Below are 17913 nucleotides of genomic sequence, written 5' to 3'. Positions count from 1 at the left end.
CTAAAATTTTAGTTTTGAAGTGTTAGAGATACAATTTTTATCTCTTATTTTTAGTCCATATTTATTTAAACAAGAATAAAATTCACTTATCCACATTTCTTATATCAAATAGTACATTTCTAGTAATATATCTTTCTTACTGGAATACTAATTGTTTTTAAAAAGGGTCTTTATTAATATTTTTGCTTTCAGTCTTTAAAAATTAGCTATCTATATAGAAAATTATGTGTTCAATTTTTTTCTTTAATATCTTGAAAAGATTACTTTATGGACCCAGAGTTAGTGTTGAGAAGTTCAATGTCAATTTAATTTTTTTTTTATATGTAATGAGCTTTTACTCTTTAAAAGCTTTGAGAGTTTTTTACTTATATTCAGTAGTCATACATTTTACTATAGTGTTTCCCATTGAAGGCTATTATTAGTAGCAGTGGTAGTAGTAGAAACTTGTCTTTTAAAATTTAGCTCTTAGGTCTTTTTTTTAACTCTGGGAAATACTCAAAGTTATTTCTTCAGATTTTTTCCTCCCATAGATTGATTTTTTTCTTTCCTTCTGAGATTCCAATTATATGATTTTTGGACCATATCACCTAACAGTTACTATGTATTTATCATGTGTCTGTGCCTATTTTTTTTTTTTTGCGGGATGGGGAACAATGTCTTTTAAAAAAGGAAATTTTACTTTTATATATTAAGAACATTTTCGATGCAAAATGTAGTATTCTTAAAGAATGCACAGAAATATAAGATATAAATTTTATAAAAGAAAATAGCCTAATCCACAATTCAGTTATAAACAAAACATGTGCTATGCTCCACCTACTAAGTCTGTTGTTTAAATAATAGCATCACTCTAAATGCCACCTAATTGATTTGGAGGGGGTTTCTTCACTTGAACTTTCATATTTAAATTAACACTGATTGGTCCTTTCTTGCTTTTCTTTGTGTTGATGACCTTGAAGGCAAGATCGAAAGACAGGACGTGATCTTGGCGGTGGACAGAAAGTTCTGCGTCTTTTTCGTTCTCCATCCACGCTGCATCTCCTACTCAGGGGTCAGTGATTCTCCTCGTCCTCTCTCAAAGGCTGTTCATTCTTTCTCCCATCTCTTCTAGCACATTACTTACTGTCTTTGGAGTCTTTCTCCTCCCTACCACCTGGAACATAAAAATAGATATTTTCTCATGCCCAATGTGGGTACGTTTGCACAAGATAGAAATTCCACCAGGCTGGTGAAGAGGAGCCATAAAAGAAAGGAAAGAGCCGTTTTACTCCCTGCTAAGCATTGAATGTGCCTGTCTTTTTTGCAGAGTGCCTTGTCTTAACATTCCAATATATTAATTTGTTCTTCTGATCCATTCTTCTACCAATCTTTATTTTTTATGTTCTATATCTCCAACTGATTTTTTTATTCATAATGGATTATTGCTTTATGTTTCCAATATTTTCCCTTATTATTTTTAGTATGTTAGACTAAATTTAAATGATTCTTTTTCTGGTCCATGAATTCTGCTCCATCTGGTAAGGGTGGTTCAGTGTGTCTTGATGACAGAATTTACTACACATCTCAGGGGTTTCTAGTTGCTGCCTGTGGACTCATTTCCCTGAGGTTACCTGCTACCTTAACTGCAAAAGCAAAGTTAGGAAAAGGGAAAAAATCTCAGGCTACAGGTTGGATCACTTCTGATGAGTTTTGGGAGCTGGAAATACAGGGTCCGGCAGAAGGAACACCTGCTTGAGTGTGGTTGGTAGGGTAATAGGATGGGTGTAATAATTTACAATTTTAATTTGAACACTTCACCTAATATGTCAAATAGTGTACTTGAGTGTGATATTGTGCTTATGATTTTGTAATAAAATAGGGGTGTTATTTGTGCTTGACCCTGTATATGGAAGCAGGTAGTCTTTCGAATTACAAACTGAGCTATCTCATTCTCTGTTCCCTCCTACCTCAATTCTAACCATTCCGCCCTAGGATCTCAAATTTTTCAACAGCCTCATCTCCAGGCTGTAATCATCTGATGGGGCTGAAGGGGTGGGAGCCTGAGGAGGTGAGTAGAACATGTTGGAAGGAGGAAATGCCCAGGTGCTGGCAAGTTTACCACTGTTCTTATTACCTGCTGCTCACTCCAGCTGGGCCCCAGCACTGCCCTGCATTTGGCAGGCTACTTCCTTCCAGTTCTGTGCTGACTTTGCTGTTTTTCTGCTTCTCACTGTCTCTGACATAGCAAAAGTGGAGCCTGGGCAATGTGGCAGACAGAACAGGCAGAACCTGAATGCTCTTTCCCAAACCTATCACCCCTCTGATGGAGGCTATTTTCCATGTTCCCCAACCCCCAATCCTTCACAGAGACCTAACCACCTTGCACCTCTCTTCAGGAACTTCCTCCCAGTTTTATCTCACTTTTTGGGACCCATCAAACTCCCTCTTTTGCTTTTGTGGCAACTCCAAGGTAAGGTTTGAGGAAGGCATTCAGCAGCCATGTCCATGCGATGTCTTTCTTGGAACAGTGGTTGCCAGAGGTCATCGGAGCTCTGAAAGGACACATCAGGCCCCATAGGTGACTCACAGGCTGATTTCCTTTAGCATAATCTTTTTCTTGCTGTTTTTTTTATGTTCCTTAAAAATCTTCTGCTGAGTCCTAATGTGTAAAATAGGTGAGATCAGTGATGCCTTGACTGAAGCAGGACTGGGGACTTGGCAGCCCGGCCCCGCCTGCCCTGTGAATCCCACGGAAGTCTCCACGGAAGTTTAGATCTGTGCAGAACAGTCTGAAAAACCACCATTCAAGCAGCCTGTGTGGCAACGTCTGTAGTTTCATCTATTTTACCTTCTCTTGTTTACTAAGAATTCATTTTATGGATAAAAGACCCTCTTTTCTTATTTAAATGCATCACTTTTTTTCCTGCACCTTTTTACTATATATAGCAAGAATGAGATGAACTAGTGGTCCCCGGGCTAATAATGTGCCTTCGTGATTTTTCTGTGGAGGAGAAAATCTTTAAAACGTATCCCATCCTTGCTAGATCTCAGTCTTAGGTAGTAGTTTAGGGGGTAGTAGTTTAGACCCCGTAAACAACTGGAAGCAAGCACTCTGTATTGCCTGTCACTCCTGAGTGATGATGAAACCGTGTAAATGTCAACATCAAACTGGGGGTCTGGCCTGTAGGGAGAAGATTATTGCTAGAGGAGTGAAAACTGCTCATTCCTTCAACCATTCATCACCCATCCATTCGATAAAACCAACCATCCTTTAGACGCTTCCTGGGCATCTACAGAGAGTGCCTTAAGGGCCAGGCTTTGGCTCGCTCCTTCCTGTATGCCATGCAAAGTCTAGTAAGCACAAGGTAGGTACCCGCAAAACATGTAGGGGTCAAAGACCTTATTCTTGAACTTATGGCAGCTGTCAGAGCGGGCACCACTATTTCTAAACTTTCTAGGACAATTGCAGAGATAAACATTACAAGCTTGTAAGGACTTCCTCAAAGCTAACCTCTATTTTCACAGCTACAGCTAACAGCTTGATTCCATCTTGCTAGCCCCTTGAATGAAATAGAAATCGGCCCTGCCTGCAAAGTCTCTGAGACAAAAAATGAACTTTACACTTTAAGACACAAGACTAATCCGTTTATTCGGTGTGTTCTGTAAGTGGAGGAGGGAAATTGTTGGCAAATAAATAAATAAATAATCAGACGAACGGAGACTTGAGGGCCAAGGAGGAGCCGAGGAGGAGGAAGCGGAGTCTTTGCATAGTTCTAAATGAACACAAGGTGGCAGCGGTAGGCAACGCGGATTCTCAGCAGAAATGCAGCACTTGCAAAAACCAGGGACAGGAGGCTTTGAGAAAGGTCAGAAGGTGACTAACTATTTCTTTGTCTTAGAGACTGTGGTCTTACAAGATCTGCCTGGGCATCCCGTACCCGGTCATGCCCGCCTGGGAGGCGCCCTTGTTGCTGCCCATCTGCAAGCCTATCACATTCTGTCCCTGGCGAAGCTGCTCCTCTGAAAATCCTCTTCGATTCTGCTGGGCTTTCCTGGCAGAGGAAGTAAGATGGAATAATGTCATCTGACAGTGTTCAAACCCTTCCCAAGATATGCAGTTATACAGGCGTTAGTGTGTGTATGTGGGGCGGGGTGGGGGGAAGGGGAGCGGGTCACCAGACAGAAGAGCAGGCCCTATCCTACGCTCCATGTCTGGGAACGAACTACCGCGCTACTCTTAACCATGGACTTACCCTGAGCCCTGTTGCTACGCTGAGCAGGGGCCCTACCCCGAACAATCCCTACTATGAAGCATGAGTTCCTGCTCCTTAGAAGTCCAGATGGTTTTCTAGACTTTCCAGCAAAGGTCAGTAGCTGCCTCTCTGGGGACTTCATGCTCAGCTTTCCTGTCTCACTCTCTCTCAGATACTTCAAACCCTTTCGAAAATTAAAATCAGCTCTTATTACAAAGCATGTCATTAATCCCATTCCACCCTTCCCTGTAAGGGCCAAGGGTTCATGTTCCATTTTAGAGCTGAAGGACCTAGGAGTTATAAAGGGGAAATTTCTTACTTGAGACAAGAAGTCAGCAAACTTCAGTAAAGAACCAGATAGTAAATAATTTTAGGTGGGGTGGGGGGGGCAGGTCATAGAGACCATGGTGCATCATTAATAAAGTTAGGACTAAAACTGGGATTTCAACTGGCCAGCATCTAGGAGGTTTTCAAGACCAGGTTCTTCTAAAAGACACAGACTTGCACATTTCTACAACTGCCAAGAAGAAGAAGGGGCTGGGGAAAGGAAGAGTCGGTTATCTGGTACAACATGCTCTTTTCTCTCCATCCCCCACTGAGTCGCTGGGTTGAGTTTAAGCTCCCTTGCTCACCCTAGCCACTGAAAAAACAACAAAACAAATCTTAGGAAAACACCTTTCACTGACATGAACATATGATTTATTAGCCAGACCAGGCCACTTCTGAGAGTGAAAGAAAGTGCTACTAATAAATATTCCATGACAACAGCTTTAACCACTGTCTCAGGCAACTAGGACATATTTTTCCTCCATTATGTGGATGGGTAGATAGACAGACTGACTGACTCAGGGCTGCCTGGGTTATGATAAAACCAAGCTCTAATCAAGCCACCTCTGAGAAAAGTAATTCAGTCTCAGGACAAACAGAGCCTGGGCAGAGCTGAAGGATCTGAGTATCTGGCAGCAAAGGCCCGACCGTTTTGCCCTGGGTGGGATGTGGGTGTCAGCCTCGGTCTGTCCTTGCTCTGGGGCACTCAGCTGTGGGGCCAGCAGTGCTTGTCCTGAGGGATTTTGTGTGGAAATAGCCTCTGGGAGCTACAAGGCTTCAGATGCTCACTTTTGCTAAAGCTGTTGTCTGCTCCAGCAGGGCTGAGAAGGCATTTTACCTGTGAAACCAGGACGGCTCTCCCCGGTAGCAGCCGTCATCCTTGGTGACCGCAACACTGCCTAGAGCCATCAGGGTCCTCTGCACAGCTGCCATGTCCTTCCCTGGAGATCAACCAAGAGATTAAAGCTAAACATGTGTCAGGGCCAAGGAATTTGGACAGATGGGGCTGGACCATCGGGAAGGAAGTTCTGACAGGAAGCTGCAGGCGATCACACTCAGGGGAGAGGGGTATCAGATACTTCTCAAAGTGGCCTGAAGACAACCGCAGCCAAACCTCTCAGAAAGGAGCAAAACATCACCTGGCTCATCCTTTTCTCTATGATGCAAGCCAAAGAACCAGTTTCTAATCCATTCAGAGTCGCTGCATGAATAAAACATTCCAAACACTCTCAGATCTAGCTCAGATCTAGGTTGGTCCCTGCCCCCAGCAGAGGCCCTGGGCTCGGTGGGTTCTGCAGGTTGTAGTAAGAAGAAGTCCTGTGGCGAGGCTGGCATGGGACACTGCAGAAGAGGATTTTGCTCAGGATGGGAAAGAGAAAAGGAGACTGGAAAGAAACTGGTTGGATGGATTAACTGCACCAAACCCCAGGTGGCTTCTCTCTTTCACTTTATCTGGGTTAAAAGGGTCTAAAATCACCCATGTGCATCAAATTGAGTATTCACATGGCTATTTGGGCTGGAGGCCCGGCAAATGAAGAAAACAAATCAACACAGAAAGCACTCAGTGTGACACAAATGATAGGCCCTTTATTTTCTGCTGCTTGAAGGAGTTAATGGAGACAATAAATAACTGGCGGGCATGCGTGCATGAGGTGGACGGGGAAGAGAGAGAGAGGTGTGCCTATGGGAGGAGAAGCACCGTTAATCTGAGGAGCCCAGTCACCCCTCAACCCACAGAGAAGGCAATTGGACCCTCCAGGCCTGCCTACTTCTCCCATCTTCTCTCCATTCCTCCCTTCCTGTTGACTGACACTTCCTGGACTAAGGAAGCTGCTATTGTGTGGTTAGCCCTGCAGTTAAGAACTAGATCCAAGGTCCATGTGAGCCAAGCATGGAGCACAAAAGCTAAAAGTTCGACGTAAGAGAGGAAGGCAGCATCAGCCTGGTGGGGAGCTGGGAAAGTTAAAGACAAATATTAAGGTGCACTTTTTAGACTGAGTGAACCATTGATGGTCTCTCTAGCCCAGCTGCTGCAGCTCAGTCACTGAGAAATACAGAATTATGGGGGAAAGGCAGAGGGAAAGTGAGAATAGAATATAACTCTAATAAAATAAGCAATTAGGGCTCACAGAGGAAGTCGAGTTCAGGATGTCCATTTATTCAGAAATGAGAGAGACAGCAGATTCTTCTTCCCTTGCCTCTCTCCTCCACCCCATTAACCACGGGGCGATTTCCTGGATCCTGAAGCCCTGCGGGACTGGTAAATGGATCCGGGGATAAAAGGCTTTCCTTGGAGAGACCCCCAGACTCAAGGGACAGCTGGGGTGGTGGAGAATGGAGACTCGGGCAGCAGATGAGAGGAGGAGGGCACAAGGAATACTGAGAATTGAGACAGAAGAAACAGGGGTGATTATTAGAATGATTTGCCTCTACTGCAGATGAAAAACATTTCTGTAATTGTCATTGAGTAACAGAATACTTGGATACTTTTCTAAGAAAACATAACTGTAGTGATGACCTTCTGAAAGATCACTCTGGGAAGAGAGAGAGAGGGTTTGCTCTTAAGTCGTGAGTTGTTAAAGAGAGCCCAGCAAAATGATTAAGCACAGGGAGGCTTAGGAAGGTTAGGGTATATCACTCATGTCCACCTGGATAAGGAGCACACCAGAGAGGTTTCTGATGGCCGGAAAGAGTGGGTCTGGTATGTCCAGGTTCTGGGAATTTGTGGAGCCCGACAGCCTAGCAACTCAGCCAGACACTCCCCTGGAGCCGTGTGTGCAGAAGCTAGTTCTGGGAACCATAGACCCAGCCTCCTTCCCAAGTAACTGGCTGATGTATCTACTGTATGAACTCATAAAGGATGGAGGGAATGAAGTTAGGGGCAAACGGGAGATCCAGGATCCTAGAACTATAAATATCACCCACCCTCATCCCAGAGAAAAGGAAGCAATTACATGATTGGGGCAAAAGGGAAGGAGGCACTAGACAGGAGCAATATGGAAAGGTTTCCCTTAAGACAGTTCCCAAGGCAAAAGATTTGATATAAAGCATAGTCCAGACACTTCATTATACGTGGCATCGGCCCCATAGAACTGATGTTATTCCTCCCAATGTGTGGATAGAAAAACTGATTCAGGGTGATTAATTGTCATGCCCAGAGTAACCCAACAAGTAAACCAGGGCCTGGGTCTAGCTCTGGTGTCTGAAAATAAAGCCCACAAAGTCCACCCTACACGGGTCCCCATGGCAGGCTGGCTGAGGTACCTGCCTCGGTGATGCGGGGGAGATCTGATGGGAGGGCAGTGGCTGCTTCAGGGCCTGGCCAGAGGGAACTCACCAGCAGGAGGAGACTGGGCCACAGTCTTGGGCCCCATGAGATCAAGGGCACCAACCCCAAAAGGCAGTTAAGTCTTTGAGTGTTTTTGTCTGAAATATTTTCTCCAGGTCTCAATTCAAATAAGATTAAAGCAAGAAAAAGCAGTGAGTCCTCCATCTGTGTGTAGCTCAAGTTCATTATTGTCAAGACTCTAAATAATGTAATGAATAGAAACCTGCGACTGTAACTAATTCACGTCTAACTTTTCTTGCCACGTCTGGTCAGTTTTCTAACAGACGCTCCTGTGCAGAACTCCAGCACTCTTGGGCGGGCAAAATGGCAAGATGGCCTCTGTCCAGCCTCACTTCTGCCAGTTCAGAAGCCCAGGTCAAGTGCGCCGGTGGAAAAGGGCTGTTAGTGGAGGCTGTTTCCTGCAAATGAGGGTCACAAATCTAAATGACTAGTGGAGCAGGGAGGCGAAACAACATCTGCAAAGTGTGCAGGGTAGAGGCAACAGGAGATAAACCTCTGTGTCGCCACCAAACATACCTTCTGCCCAGAGCAAAGCCTGCTTCTGGGCAGGGCTTCCCGAGCTTCTTAGATCATCTGTGGGTTGGCACAGGGGATCTCTGTAAACATGTGAAATTGAGGCCGGTCCCTGGAGAGGCCCATTTGACAGGCTTGGGGTGGGGCCTGAGAGTTTATATTTTTAATAAGGTGAGTCAGGCAAGTTTGAGAAATATGGGTTTCACCTGCTGACTTGCAAACTAGGCTGATCATCAGAAATTCCGATTCTGGGACAGTCTCCTGAGATGATTCTGATGCAGCCAGATTGGAGAGAGGAGCGCTGCTCCAGTCCTTTGGTTTTCAATCTCTTAAAAAATCAAAATGTCTGGCATGTGGTAACTGCTAAACAATATTCGTTAAGCAATAACTCCTTCCTTCAGAGATATCTTCTGCAAAGTCAAGTAATAAAATCAATAATTAGACGGGCCCTTGTCCAAGCGGTGAGCCAGCTCAGAGGCCTGGTAGCGTGGAATCTCTTTGCACCCTGAAAGCTACCCCTAGATTCTTTGGTAAGATAGCTTGAAAACCACTGATCAAGGCTATTCTTCCAAGAAAAAAAGAGAATAGTCTTAAAAGAAGCACCAACAAGGTGCCGGGAATTTTCTAGATGCTCAAGAGCAGAAATGAGACCGAGTCCTGGTGTTGATCTAAAAAATGAGCCCTGACCAGGTGTGGCACAATTGGTTGGAGCATGGTCCTACAAACCAAAAGGACAAGGGTTTGATTCCCATCCCGGGCACATGCCTGGGTTGAAGGTTTCATCCCTGGCTGGGGCGTGTTCAAGAGGCAAATGATTGATGTTTCTTTTCCTCCCTTCGCTCTCTAAAATCAACAAGCATGTCCTTGGGTGAGGATAAATAAATAAATAAAATTTAAAAAATATCCTGAAGCATGAATGTTCTTTCCAAAATAAAAATAATGAGACCTCTGGCCATAAGAAGGGTAGTAACATGGGAAAGCGGAGAGGCCAAATGTATACTAACAGCTTGGAGTTTTAATCAGGCCTGGAACCTCCTAGCCCCCTATCACAGGGGAAGCTAATATCAGAACTTGAAGTTTAAAAAACATATATATATGGTGGCACAGTAGGTTCCCTATCTCACCAGCAAACCTTTTCAGAGAGTCTCAGGTAGCAGCAGAAACTTTTACTTGGCAACAGAGTGTCCCCTGTCCCTGCAGCATCACAAAGCAATGTTTCTCCCAGTGTGGTCTTATACACCAAGTGGATGAGTGACAACCATGGGCCGTGGGGCCAAGGGCACTGCACTGCAAGGGCCCCTGTCCCCACCCAGGGGTCCTCAGTGCCCATACAGCTTGAGGTCTATGACCCTAAAGATACTAGAACAAAGATTTTGTTCTCTTCAATTTTAAAAATTATTTTCATGGCAGCGTATGCATGTCTTTGAAAAGAAAAAATAAACAGATCAGTGAAAAAAAAGCGGGGGAAGCACCTAAGAAACATCATATTGGTGGGGAAAGTCAGGCTGGACACTCTGCTTCAATTCTACAAATGAGTCTTATGGTCAAAACTCTGCTCCCGAGCGTCCTCCCTCTTATATCCACTTTGACTCATCTTTCCTGCCACTGGATTACTGGCTTTTTCATCTTTCTGGGACTTACAGAGAAAGCAATCGGTGGATGAAGGAACCATTTCTTATTTCCCTGAGTAATAACTTAGACATAACCCCCAGTTCTCTATTCAAAGTAGAGGAAACATTGCTTTAGTCAATGTCAGAGCATAGGTTCAGCTTGCACCGTGGGTTTTATGAATTTTTGTTGCTTGTCTCCCTGGAGAAACTCTCTAGGACAGTGGTTCTCAAAGTAGGGTTCTCAGACAGCAGAACCAGCATCGCCTATGAATTGGTAAGAAATGCAAATTCCTAGGCCCTGCCACACACGTAATACCTCAGAAACTCTGGGGCTTGGGCCCAGCAATCTGTGTTTTAATAAGGTGATCTAATGTATGCTGGATTTTGAGAACCCATGCTGCAGGGCAAACCAGCCAAACACAGTTGTGGGCAGCACTTGGAATAAATGCTATGAAGGCTTTTTAGCTAGAAAAGGAGGCTTCAAACAGGAGGCTTCTGTGATGTCTCGAGTCACTACAGGTACCTCACAAGATCCCAAAATATCTCTCAGACTGGGAGAAATGTCTCATTGCTTTGCTGTTGAGGAATGACACGTGCAGTGACACCTCCCCGGAGAATATATTTGGACGTTCCAGGCACTCTGCCGGGATGCGAATCCACACCTCCTCCCTGACACCCAGTCATCGGGAGCGGGGGACAGGGAGGCACGATGAAACCACGAGGCCAGGATCGTCGTCAGTAGAATCACCGAGAAGAGTAATGAGATTTGACTGATCTTTGAGTCTTGCCTGCTCTGACATTCTAGAATTCTACATGTGTCATGCTCGCCACAGAGTTGTGCGAAGAAACCCAAAAAGTTAATTGCTGGTGAACTTATAGTAGGGGAAATAAGCCGGAATTTATTAGGTACCTCTTAGGCATTTTACACATTTAAACCTTACAAGGACCCTCTGAAGGAGGTGCTAGACCTCTTTACAGAGAAGGGAGCTGAGGCTCTGAGAGGCTAAGTAGCTTAAACAAGTTCACACAGTAGATGTAGCCAAGGAAGAGTTTCAAGCTGTCTTCCTGGCTCCCAAACTCACGCTCTTCCCACTGTACCAAGATCTTCTGGGTCTGGAATTGGGGAAAGACATCAAGAGGGTGATGACCAGGAAGTGCGAAAAAAGTCAGTAAGGTAACCTGTAAAGTCTGTCCCTCCAGAATGTCACACAAAGTGAAGGCAAAGGTCATCCAGGCAATCCTACCAGCTTCTGTGTGAAAGTGTTAATGAAATCCATTTGTCGTCAGACAGAATGGGGGCCTTTCCAGCCTTGCTCTTGTACCCTTGTTTTGTATTTGTCTTAAAACAAAGGCCAGGCTAATTACAGCAGCAATGTTTTCATTTATTATACTCAATTACTACCAGGCACTATGCTAAACACTTCTCATGCTTTGTCTCACTCATTGCCCACATCAACCCTGTGAAAGAGATACGATTATTCCCATCTTACAGCTGAGAAAATCTAAGTGTAGAGGAGTTGACTGGTGTGTGGTAGGGCAGAGGTTTGAACCATGCAGTCTAATTCCTCACTCAAGTGTCTGCACTTGACTACCTTCTAGGATAAGTGTTCTTTGGGTCTGTCTGACCAGCATACTCACTAGCTCTCACGTGTTCTCTCTCTTTGCACCACACACACACACCCCTCCTTTTCTTACTCTTACCTTTCTCTCCTTCCCCCTTCGCCTCCAAAGGTACTGGCATCTAACCTCCAGTTCGCTCTCCTCTGGGTCACAGACAGCTGAGACAACTCTACCCCAGCCCCAGCCCTGCCCTTTCTGGTGCCCCCAGAGCAAATCTGAAAGTTACCAGTCAGGCATTCACCTTCTCTCGTCCCAGAGAGACTTGCCCAGTCCGCTCGAGTTGCTCTAAGCACCTCAACTTCTTACGCATCACCAGCTTCCTCCCAGAGGAACTTCAGTAATCTCGTCTATAATGCCCCTGTGGTTGGGCTGTTTTCTGGACCATTCAGCACTGGGCTCCTTTTTAAAGCCCTGAATTTTTCATGCAGGTTGCCCCTATTCCATTCCAACACTTCACATTGCATCTAAAAGGGTTTTCAGGATAGTGGGTACATCTGGCACCTGTCCCTGTCCGGATAACCAAAGCCTAAAAAAGAAGGCATTTGGCAAGCCTGGGCTCCTGCAGCTTTATGTGTTTGTGACATAGTGGCAGCAGAGTCACTGGGCAGCCTCAGGCAAGCAGAGCCCTTCTTGGAAAGAAGCCAGGCAGGAGGGAAAGCTGCCTGGGGAGGACGAAGAGAGGTACTCAGGCAAGGAAGGCTGGGCCTGCAGGAGCCGGAGCCACAGCCACATGCACAGAATCAGGAGTGAATATGAGTACACTGAAAATCACCGTCAGGGTGCAGAACTGTAGGGAGCATGTGGCACTAAGATAAGCAAATGGCTAGCCCAATAGCTCTGTATACAAACACGTACATGCTCATGCACACAGGCCACACACTAACCGTGCCTTGCAGCCCCCCTTGGATGCCAGCATACTCATTCCCAAACTCTGGAGGACAACCACCTCTTGCAGAAGGGACCCAGCCTCTGTTGCTCAGTCCATATGGTGTACTGTGGGTCTTACCACTGGGCTTGCTAAGGCCACTGCCCTCAAACACCCTTTCTCTGCTGAAAGCAACCCATCTTCCCATCTCTCACTCCACTGCATAGCAATCGGCCTGGCCTGTACTTCAGACAGTGATCCTGGGAGATGTCAATTGTCCCCTCTGACACTTGGAATGATCTTCCTGAACTTCAGTCCTCAGTTGCCCCTCCATGGAGAGAGCATCCAGGCCCTGGGGCCTCTAGAAGACCTCTGGACACTCCTAAGCATCTGCTTTCCTATGGCCAGCTATCCTTTCCTACTGCATGGCTTACGGTGGCAGGTCAGCCACAGCACCCTTGGGGCAGTATCCTCCTTTAGTTCCTTTAAAGCCCCATTCTTCTGCCCTGTGGGTGAGACCCCTCGGTATCTGCCTTGTTTATTTTTTCTAGGAACATTAACCCGTCCTGGAGTCCACCTGTCCACTGCCCTATCTCATGCCCTTCAACCTCTCTCTTCCCTATGGGGCATCTAACACACAGGACTGGCCAGGCGCTGTAGACCTCTACCTGCTCTATCAGGGACACAGAGCAGGTATCCCTCCGCACTCACTGTCGGCACCTCCTGGGTGCAAAGTTCATCTGTACAGTCTTTGGAAAGGGGGCAAAGGTGAGCAAAACATGTCCTCAGTAATTGAAAGAGAGAAAAGCACCCTGGGGATCCACACCTCTCACACACCTCCCAGGCTCTTCAACCTCTTACACTTCCTGTCCTAGGGGGCCTCATGAATCCCCTCCATTTACACAAATCCCTAGTTGGTTCAGGGGCTACAGCCTTTTGTCGCTCGCAACCCTGACTCATCCTCCTCCTCTTCAGCCTCACCAGTCACATCATGACTCAACAGTGTGCTCAGAGTATAGGTGAAGGCAGCAGCCTCCTGGCCAAAGTGTGGCAAGGCAGACTAGTTAAGGCATTGCGTTTTAGCATCGGAGAAGCTGGGTTTGAGTCCTGGCTCTGCTGTTGATTAGCCAGCCATTTGGTGTAACCATGGAATCATGGGCAAGATTCAATTTTGTCTTGCAAATGGGCAAATTAATAACATTTCATGGAACTGTAGGAGAAGTGACTGGCAATGTGTAGTAAAGCACTTGAGCTCTGCCTAGCACACAGAAGACTATCAATAAGCAGTAGCTATCTTTACTAGCTGAGGACAATCATCATAATTTTGATCTAAAATGAAAAGTATCAACTGTGATATTCCATGGTGATTCAGAGGCAAGTGCCCATGAATTCACTGGCCGGGCCTAAAGGCCTGGCTCAATGAGTTTTTAAGGAATGGCAAACTGATAGGCATCTCTGTGAGGGGACAGGAAATGCCAGCTCTCTGCCTGACACAAGGCGGGGTGTGAAGATTAGGAACGCAATCATTCCTTTATAAGTTGCTTGATAGAATGGTCCTCTTAGAAATCTATTTTACCCATCATCTGAATGTCCCTTAAAATCTCACTGTCTATCGACCACAGGAAAGTTGACCTCATTCTCACTATCAGCAGAACCATTTGAGTCACTGCCCTGAGTATCCTATTGGTTGGGCCACTGACGAGGGCCAGAGACAATGAGCTTGAGAGAGCAGAGTCAACGTGGAAGCCCTGCTCAGACTGGCCTGCACCTCCCTGGGCTCCCTGACTGCTCCCTGGGCCTGAGCAGTCAGCTGCACGGGCACGCGCCTACGTCTGGGCTCAGGGGCACAGTAAACACTGTGATCACAGGTCCCAAAGTCTCTGGCAGTGTCCCATTCACGTCATTTCTCCTGATAGTTGCATGTTAAATATGTGCAGAAATGTGATTTGATTTTTATGCCTCTTAAGATTTCCCAATCAAGTGAATTCACAAATGTAAAAGAAGAAATCATCTGTCACACTCTCTGTGAAAATACATATCTGGAAGGTATAGTCACCGAGATCCCAGATAATAGTTTAATAAACGGCTGAGGTGTTATTTATTTCTCAGATTGAGTGACAAAATTGCACCAGGTGGCTTTATCTATGAGCCCCACTGCTAGTGAGTCAGAAACACTGCCCCACCCCCACTGCCTTTCAGTCGCTATCATTTGTTCAGAAAGAGTGCAGGGTGGGAGGCAGCTGTGTAACCATTTTAGCTTCCTCTCTGTTTATTCCTTAGTTTGCTGAGCTTCCTGCTGTGTCCTGGGGTGGACATTCCCTTGGAGGAGGATACACCTTTCAATAGAATATCATAACCGGGAGGCTAACAGCACCCCTGGGTGCTGTTACAGCTCATAACCACTGCCCCCGCCCCAACACACACACACAAACACACACATATGAACTCACTGGCCCAGGGAAGAACATCATGAGCAGGTTTCACAAAGAGCTGGGCAAAGGGAGGGGAAGGGGAGAACGATCCCCAAAGGAACAGGGCTGTTTACCTTCCCATAAATCCACTGTCTGAAAAATGTCAGTGGTCCTGACACCATAGGTCTCCGCGGCCTTCAGGAACTGGGAGATTTGCTCCATCTGCTTAAAAGCCATCTTGGACTCTGAGATCTTGGCAATGGGCTCTTGTCCAGGGGGGTATAAACTGTTTATCAGCTTGCACAGGACCTGAAGGGAGAAAAGGAGGAACACCATCAATTTTTCCTTCACATTTACCCGTCACTAATGCGAAGTGAATTCTAACCCCCACAGGGCACAGCTGCCAGGTTTGGGCACAAGCAAGTCTTGGGCCCAGGAAGCCATGGGCCCTGGGCTGGGCAGCCAGGCTCCCACACCAAACCTCAAAGACCCAGGCAATCTTATTCCTGGGGCCGCTGCTGACAGGGTGTCCAGGAGCCCAGGAATCCCCTTCCGCCCTTGCTCCTCCCTTCCTTTTCCTGGGCGAGGGTAAGACTGTTTACAGACAGGGACGATGCAGGGGAACGGGGCCACGATTCCAGACTTCAGCGCAGGGATGAGCTAGTGGTGGTGCCCAGGGTAGTCAGAGGGTACAGTCTCATACTATTTCCTCTATCAAAAGGTGGATCTCAGTCAGGCTGCAGTAACTCATCCCATATGTGTGAACGATGTGTGTGCACCAACTGCACTGGGCACTCTCCTCCCAGATACCTATAACCCAAGGGCTCGGCACCCCAGCAGAAGCGTGGGAAAGCAGTTATGTAACTAACAACAGTTCATGGCTCCCTGAAGGAAAAAGATGGGCTTGTTTGAATCAGCAGCGCCTGTGCTCCCCAATTCCCAAGCACACAGGAGCTTCTGCCGAGAAAAGCAGTTATCAAACAAGGATTCCCTTCAGTTTCTCGAGAACGCGTCCATTCAACAGACAGACGCGGAGCACCCCCAGGGAGCATGGCTCTGGGAAGGGAAGTGGTTAGTCCCGGCCCCCCCTGCTTTGTTTTACTGTGTAACCTACCCATTCCCTTGAGAAAAGAATGGCCCCAGATGAGCTGATGCACCAAAAAGCCTGAAGAGATCTCAAGGAAATGCTTATCTCGATTCTCACTGGAAAGAGCAAAAGGGCTTAGGATCTGCCAACAGCTCAGAAGGAAGCTGCGATGTTGGATGGGTGGAGAATCCTCTGAGCTAGCTAGGGAATTGTGCAGGGAGCTCTGATCTTCCAACCCCGGAGAAATAGAAGCTTTCCCTTTTCCTCCCCAGGGGACACACAGCGGGCAGCAGCAGCTCCTCTGGCAGCCTCACCTGGAAAGAGAAGGCCCTGGAGGGTTTCCCTGCCCACCGATTTCGCAGTCCTTACCGTCCCGTCCATTAACCATTGCTGAAAATGGGCCCGGCCGGGCGGCGGGTGCTCTATGTCCTCAGCGCACTGCAGGATGATCCAGTCCACCAGCTTGTTCTCCAGGTCAGCGTCATACTTCTGCTCAATCTTCTCCTGCACCTCTCGGCTTAAGCCGTAGCTTGGGCCCCGGTTAGCCATCTCTGCAAGAGAAGAGAGGACACGCGCGGCATCCACACAATAGCAGCCAGGGCTCCCTGCGCGCGGGGCTGGGATGTGGCTGGGCCGCCTGGCCCAGCAGCAGCAAAGCGGGCAGAAAGCCGGGCGTGGTTTAAATCAAGGAGCCAATGAAGCCACTGGGGTTTCACCTACAAACAGAAAAGAAAAGCGCAGCCACGCACCAGTGACTCTAGAATAAAGCCCCTGCGGGTTTGGGGGGTGAGGGTGGGGAGTGTCTGGAATCTGCCTCTTGGTCCCGCCTATCAACCAGATGAGATGATGCACAAGGACTCACAATCACAAAGGAGGATTCACCCCGGGGAAGTAAGGGGGCTGAGTGGTCGTTTCTTACCCCCTCTAGTAGCACTTTGCAAAGGCAGGAACCCTGAGATGCAAAAGAGCCGATAATTAACAGGCAGAGGGGAAGGCTGCCTTGACGTGCAGCCGCTGCTGCTGCATGGCGTTTGAAAGAATGATGCACTGATTCGATTTTCTCCTAGCTCAGGAGGGTCACACCAGGGTCGTTGCTAAGAGCCCTCCAAAAAGCCAGCCCTCTCATGTGTCAGTCAAGCCCGCCGCCTCCCTCCCGCTGAGAGCTTCTTTCTCAGCTGCACAATTCACTTCCCTCCTCTGGGGGAGGCTGCCCGTGGTATCCGAGGCCAGCGCACACTGCACAGGGCTTGGGGCCTGGGAGAGGGTCCATTCAGTCAGCTGTCCATCTGTCAGGAGTTGCCAAGCCACTTCCCCCCTGCCCTGAGGGAACAGCTGTCTGGCAGGACAGGACAGGAGGGACTGAGAGCTGCAACCATTAACTTATTCTGCTGCCAGCCAGATTTCATCTGGAAACTTCCATCCTGGTGGGAAACTCATGCCTCAGTTTGACTTATTCAAGGAATGTAGCTTTTTAATGCTGTTTTTAATAGAGAGGCAGTGAAAGTATGTTTCATAAATTAAAAAGAGTTTAATATGCTAAGAACTCTTGGAATAAAAGATTTGGATACAGTGTAAAGATTTTGTTTATTTTAATTAAGGAACGGTAAAGGACAACTGATATACTGTCAATGGTAACTGAGTGTTTGATATTAGCAAACAAGACCTCAGGAGAAATCAGATTTATGTTGACCTGAAGTTTTTATAACTAAGGGTTTGGCTGTTTGTCTTCTGAGACTGAGGGTGAGGATTGAGTCTTACTGGTTTTGTCTGTCTCTGGGTACTTACCGTGAAACACTAAAAACCTGTTTGTTCTCTGATTCATTCAGCAAACAGTTTTTGAGCACTTAACTGTGTGTCAAGGACTGTGCTCCAGAGGAACAAAGTATGATTCTTGCCTCT

At 46.8% G+C, this 17913-nt stretch overlaps 1 protein-coding gene across 2 annotated transcripts; it reads right to left on the bottom strand.

Annotated features, from left to right (window-relative positions):
• Window positions 1-3602: 3602 nt before the first annotated feature.
• Window positions 3603-17149, bottom strand: TAGLN3 (transgelin 3). Of its 2 annotated transcripts, XM_028504491.2 has the most exons (5): window positions 16934-17149; window positions 16384-16565; window positions 15062-15236; window positions 5398-5500; window positions 3603-4031 (listed from the first exon to the last, which is right to left on the bottom strand). In XM_028504491.2, the coding sequence occupies exons 2-5, from the start codon at window positions 16561-16563 to the stop codon at window positions 3890-3892; spliced, it is 600 nt and encodes a 199-aa protein (XP_028360292.1). In that variant the 5' UTR covers window positions 16564-16565; window positions 16934-17149; the 3' UTR covers window positions 3603-3889. The 2 variants fall into 2 exon arrangements, with proteins under 2 accessions (XP_028360292.1, XP_035873975.1); XM_036018082.1 differs by lacking the exon at window positions 16934-17149 and having other exon boundaries at window positions 16384-16757.
• Between the last annotated feature and the right edge of the window lie 764 nt (window positions 17150-17913).

The sequence above is a fragment of the Phyllostomus discolor genome, chromosome 2 (assembly GCF_004126475.2).
Source record: "Phyllostomus discolor isolate MPI-MPIP mPhyDis1 chromosome 2, mPhyDis1.pri.v3, whole genome shotgun sequence".
NCBI lineage: Eukaryota > Metazoa > Chordata > Mammalia > Chiroptera > Phyllostomidae > Phyllostomus > Phyllostomus discolor.
The sequence above is the reverse complement of the archived record's forward strand: the minus strand, read 5'-3'. Positions and strand labels throughout refer to the sequence as shown.

Coding starts and splice junctions, on each gene's coding strand:
- TAGLN3 (XM_028504491.2), bottom strand. CDS start 16,563: ATGGCTAACCGGGGCCCAAGCTACGGCTTAAGCCGAGAGGTGCAGGAG. Junction 15,237..16,383: donor AATGGTTAATGGACGGGACG/GTAAGGACTGCG, acceptor TTCTCCCTTCAG/GTCCTGTGCAAGCTGATAAA. Junction 5,501..15,061: donor GACAGTGGATTTATGGGAAG/GTAAACAGCCCT, acceptor GTTGATCTCCAG/GGAAGGACATGGCAGCTGTG.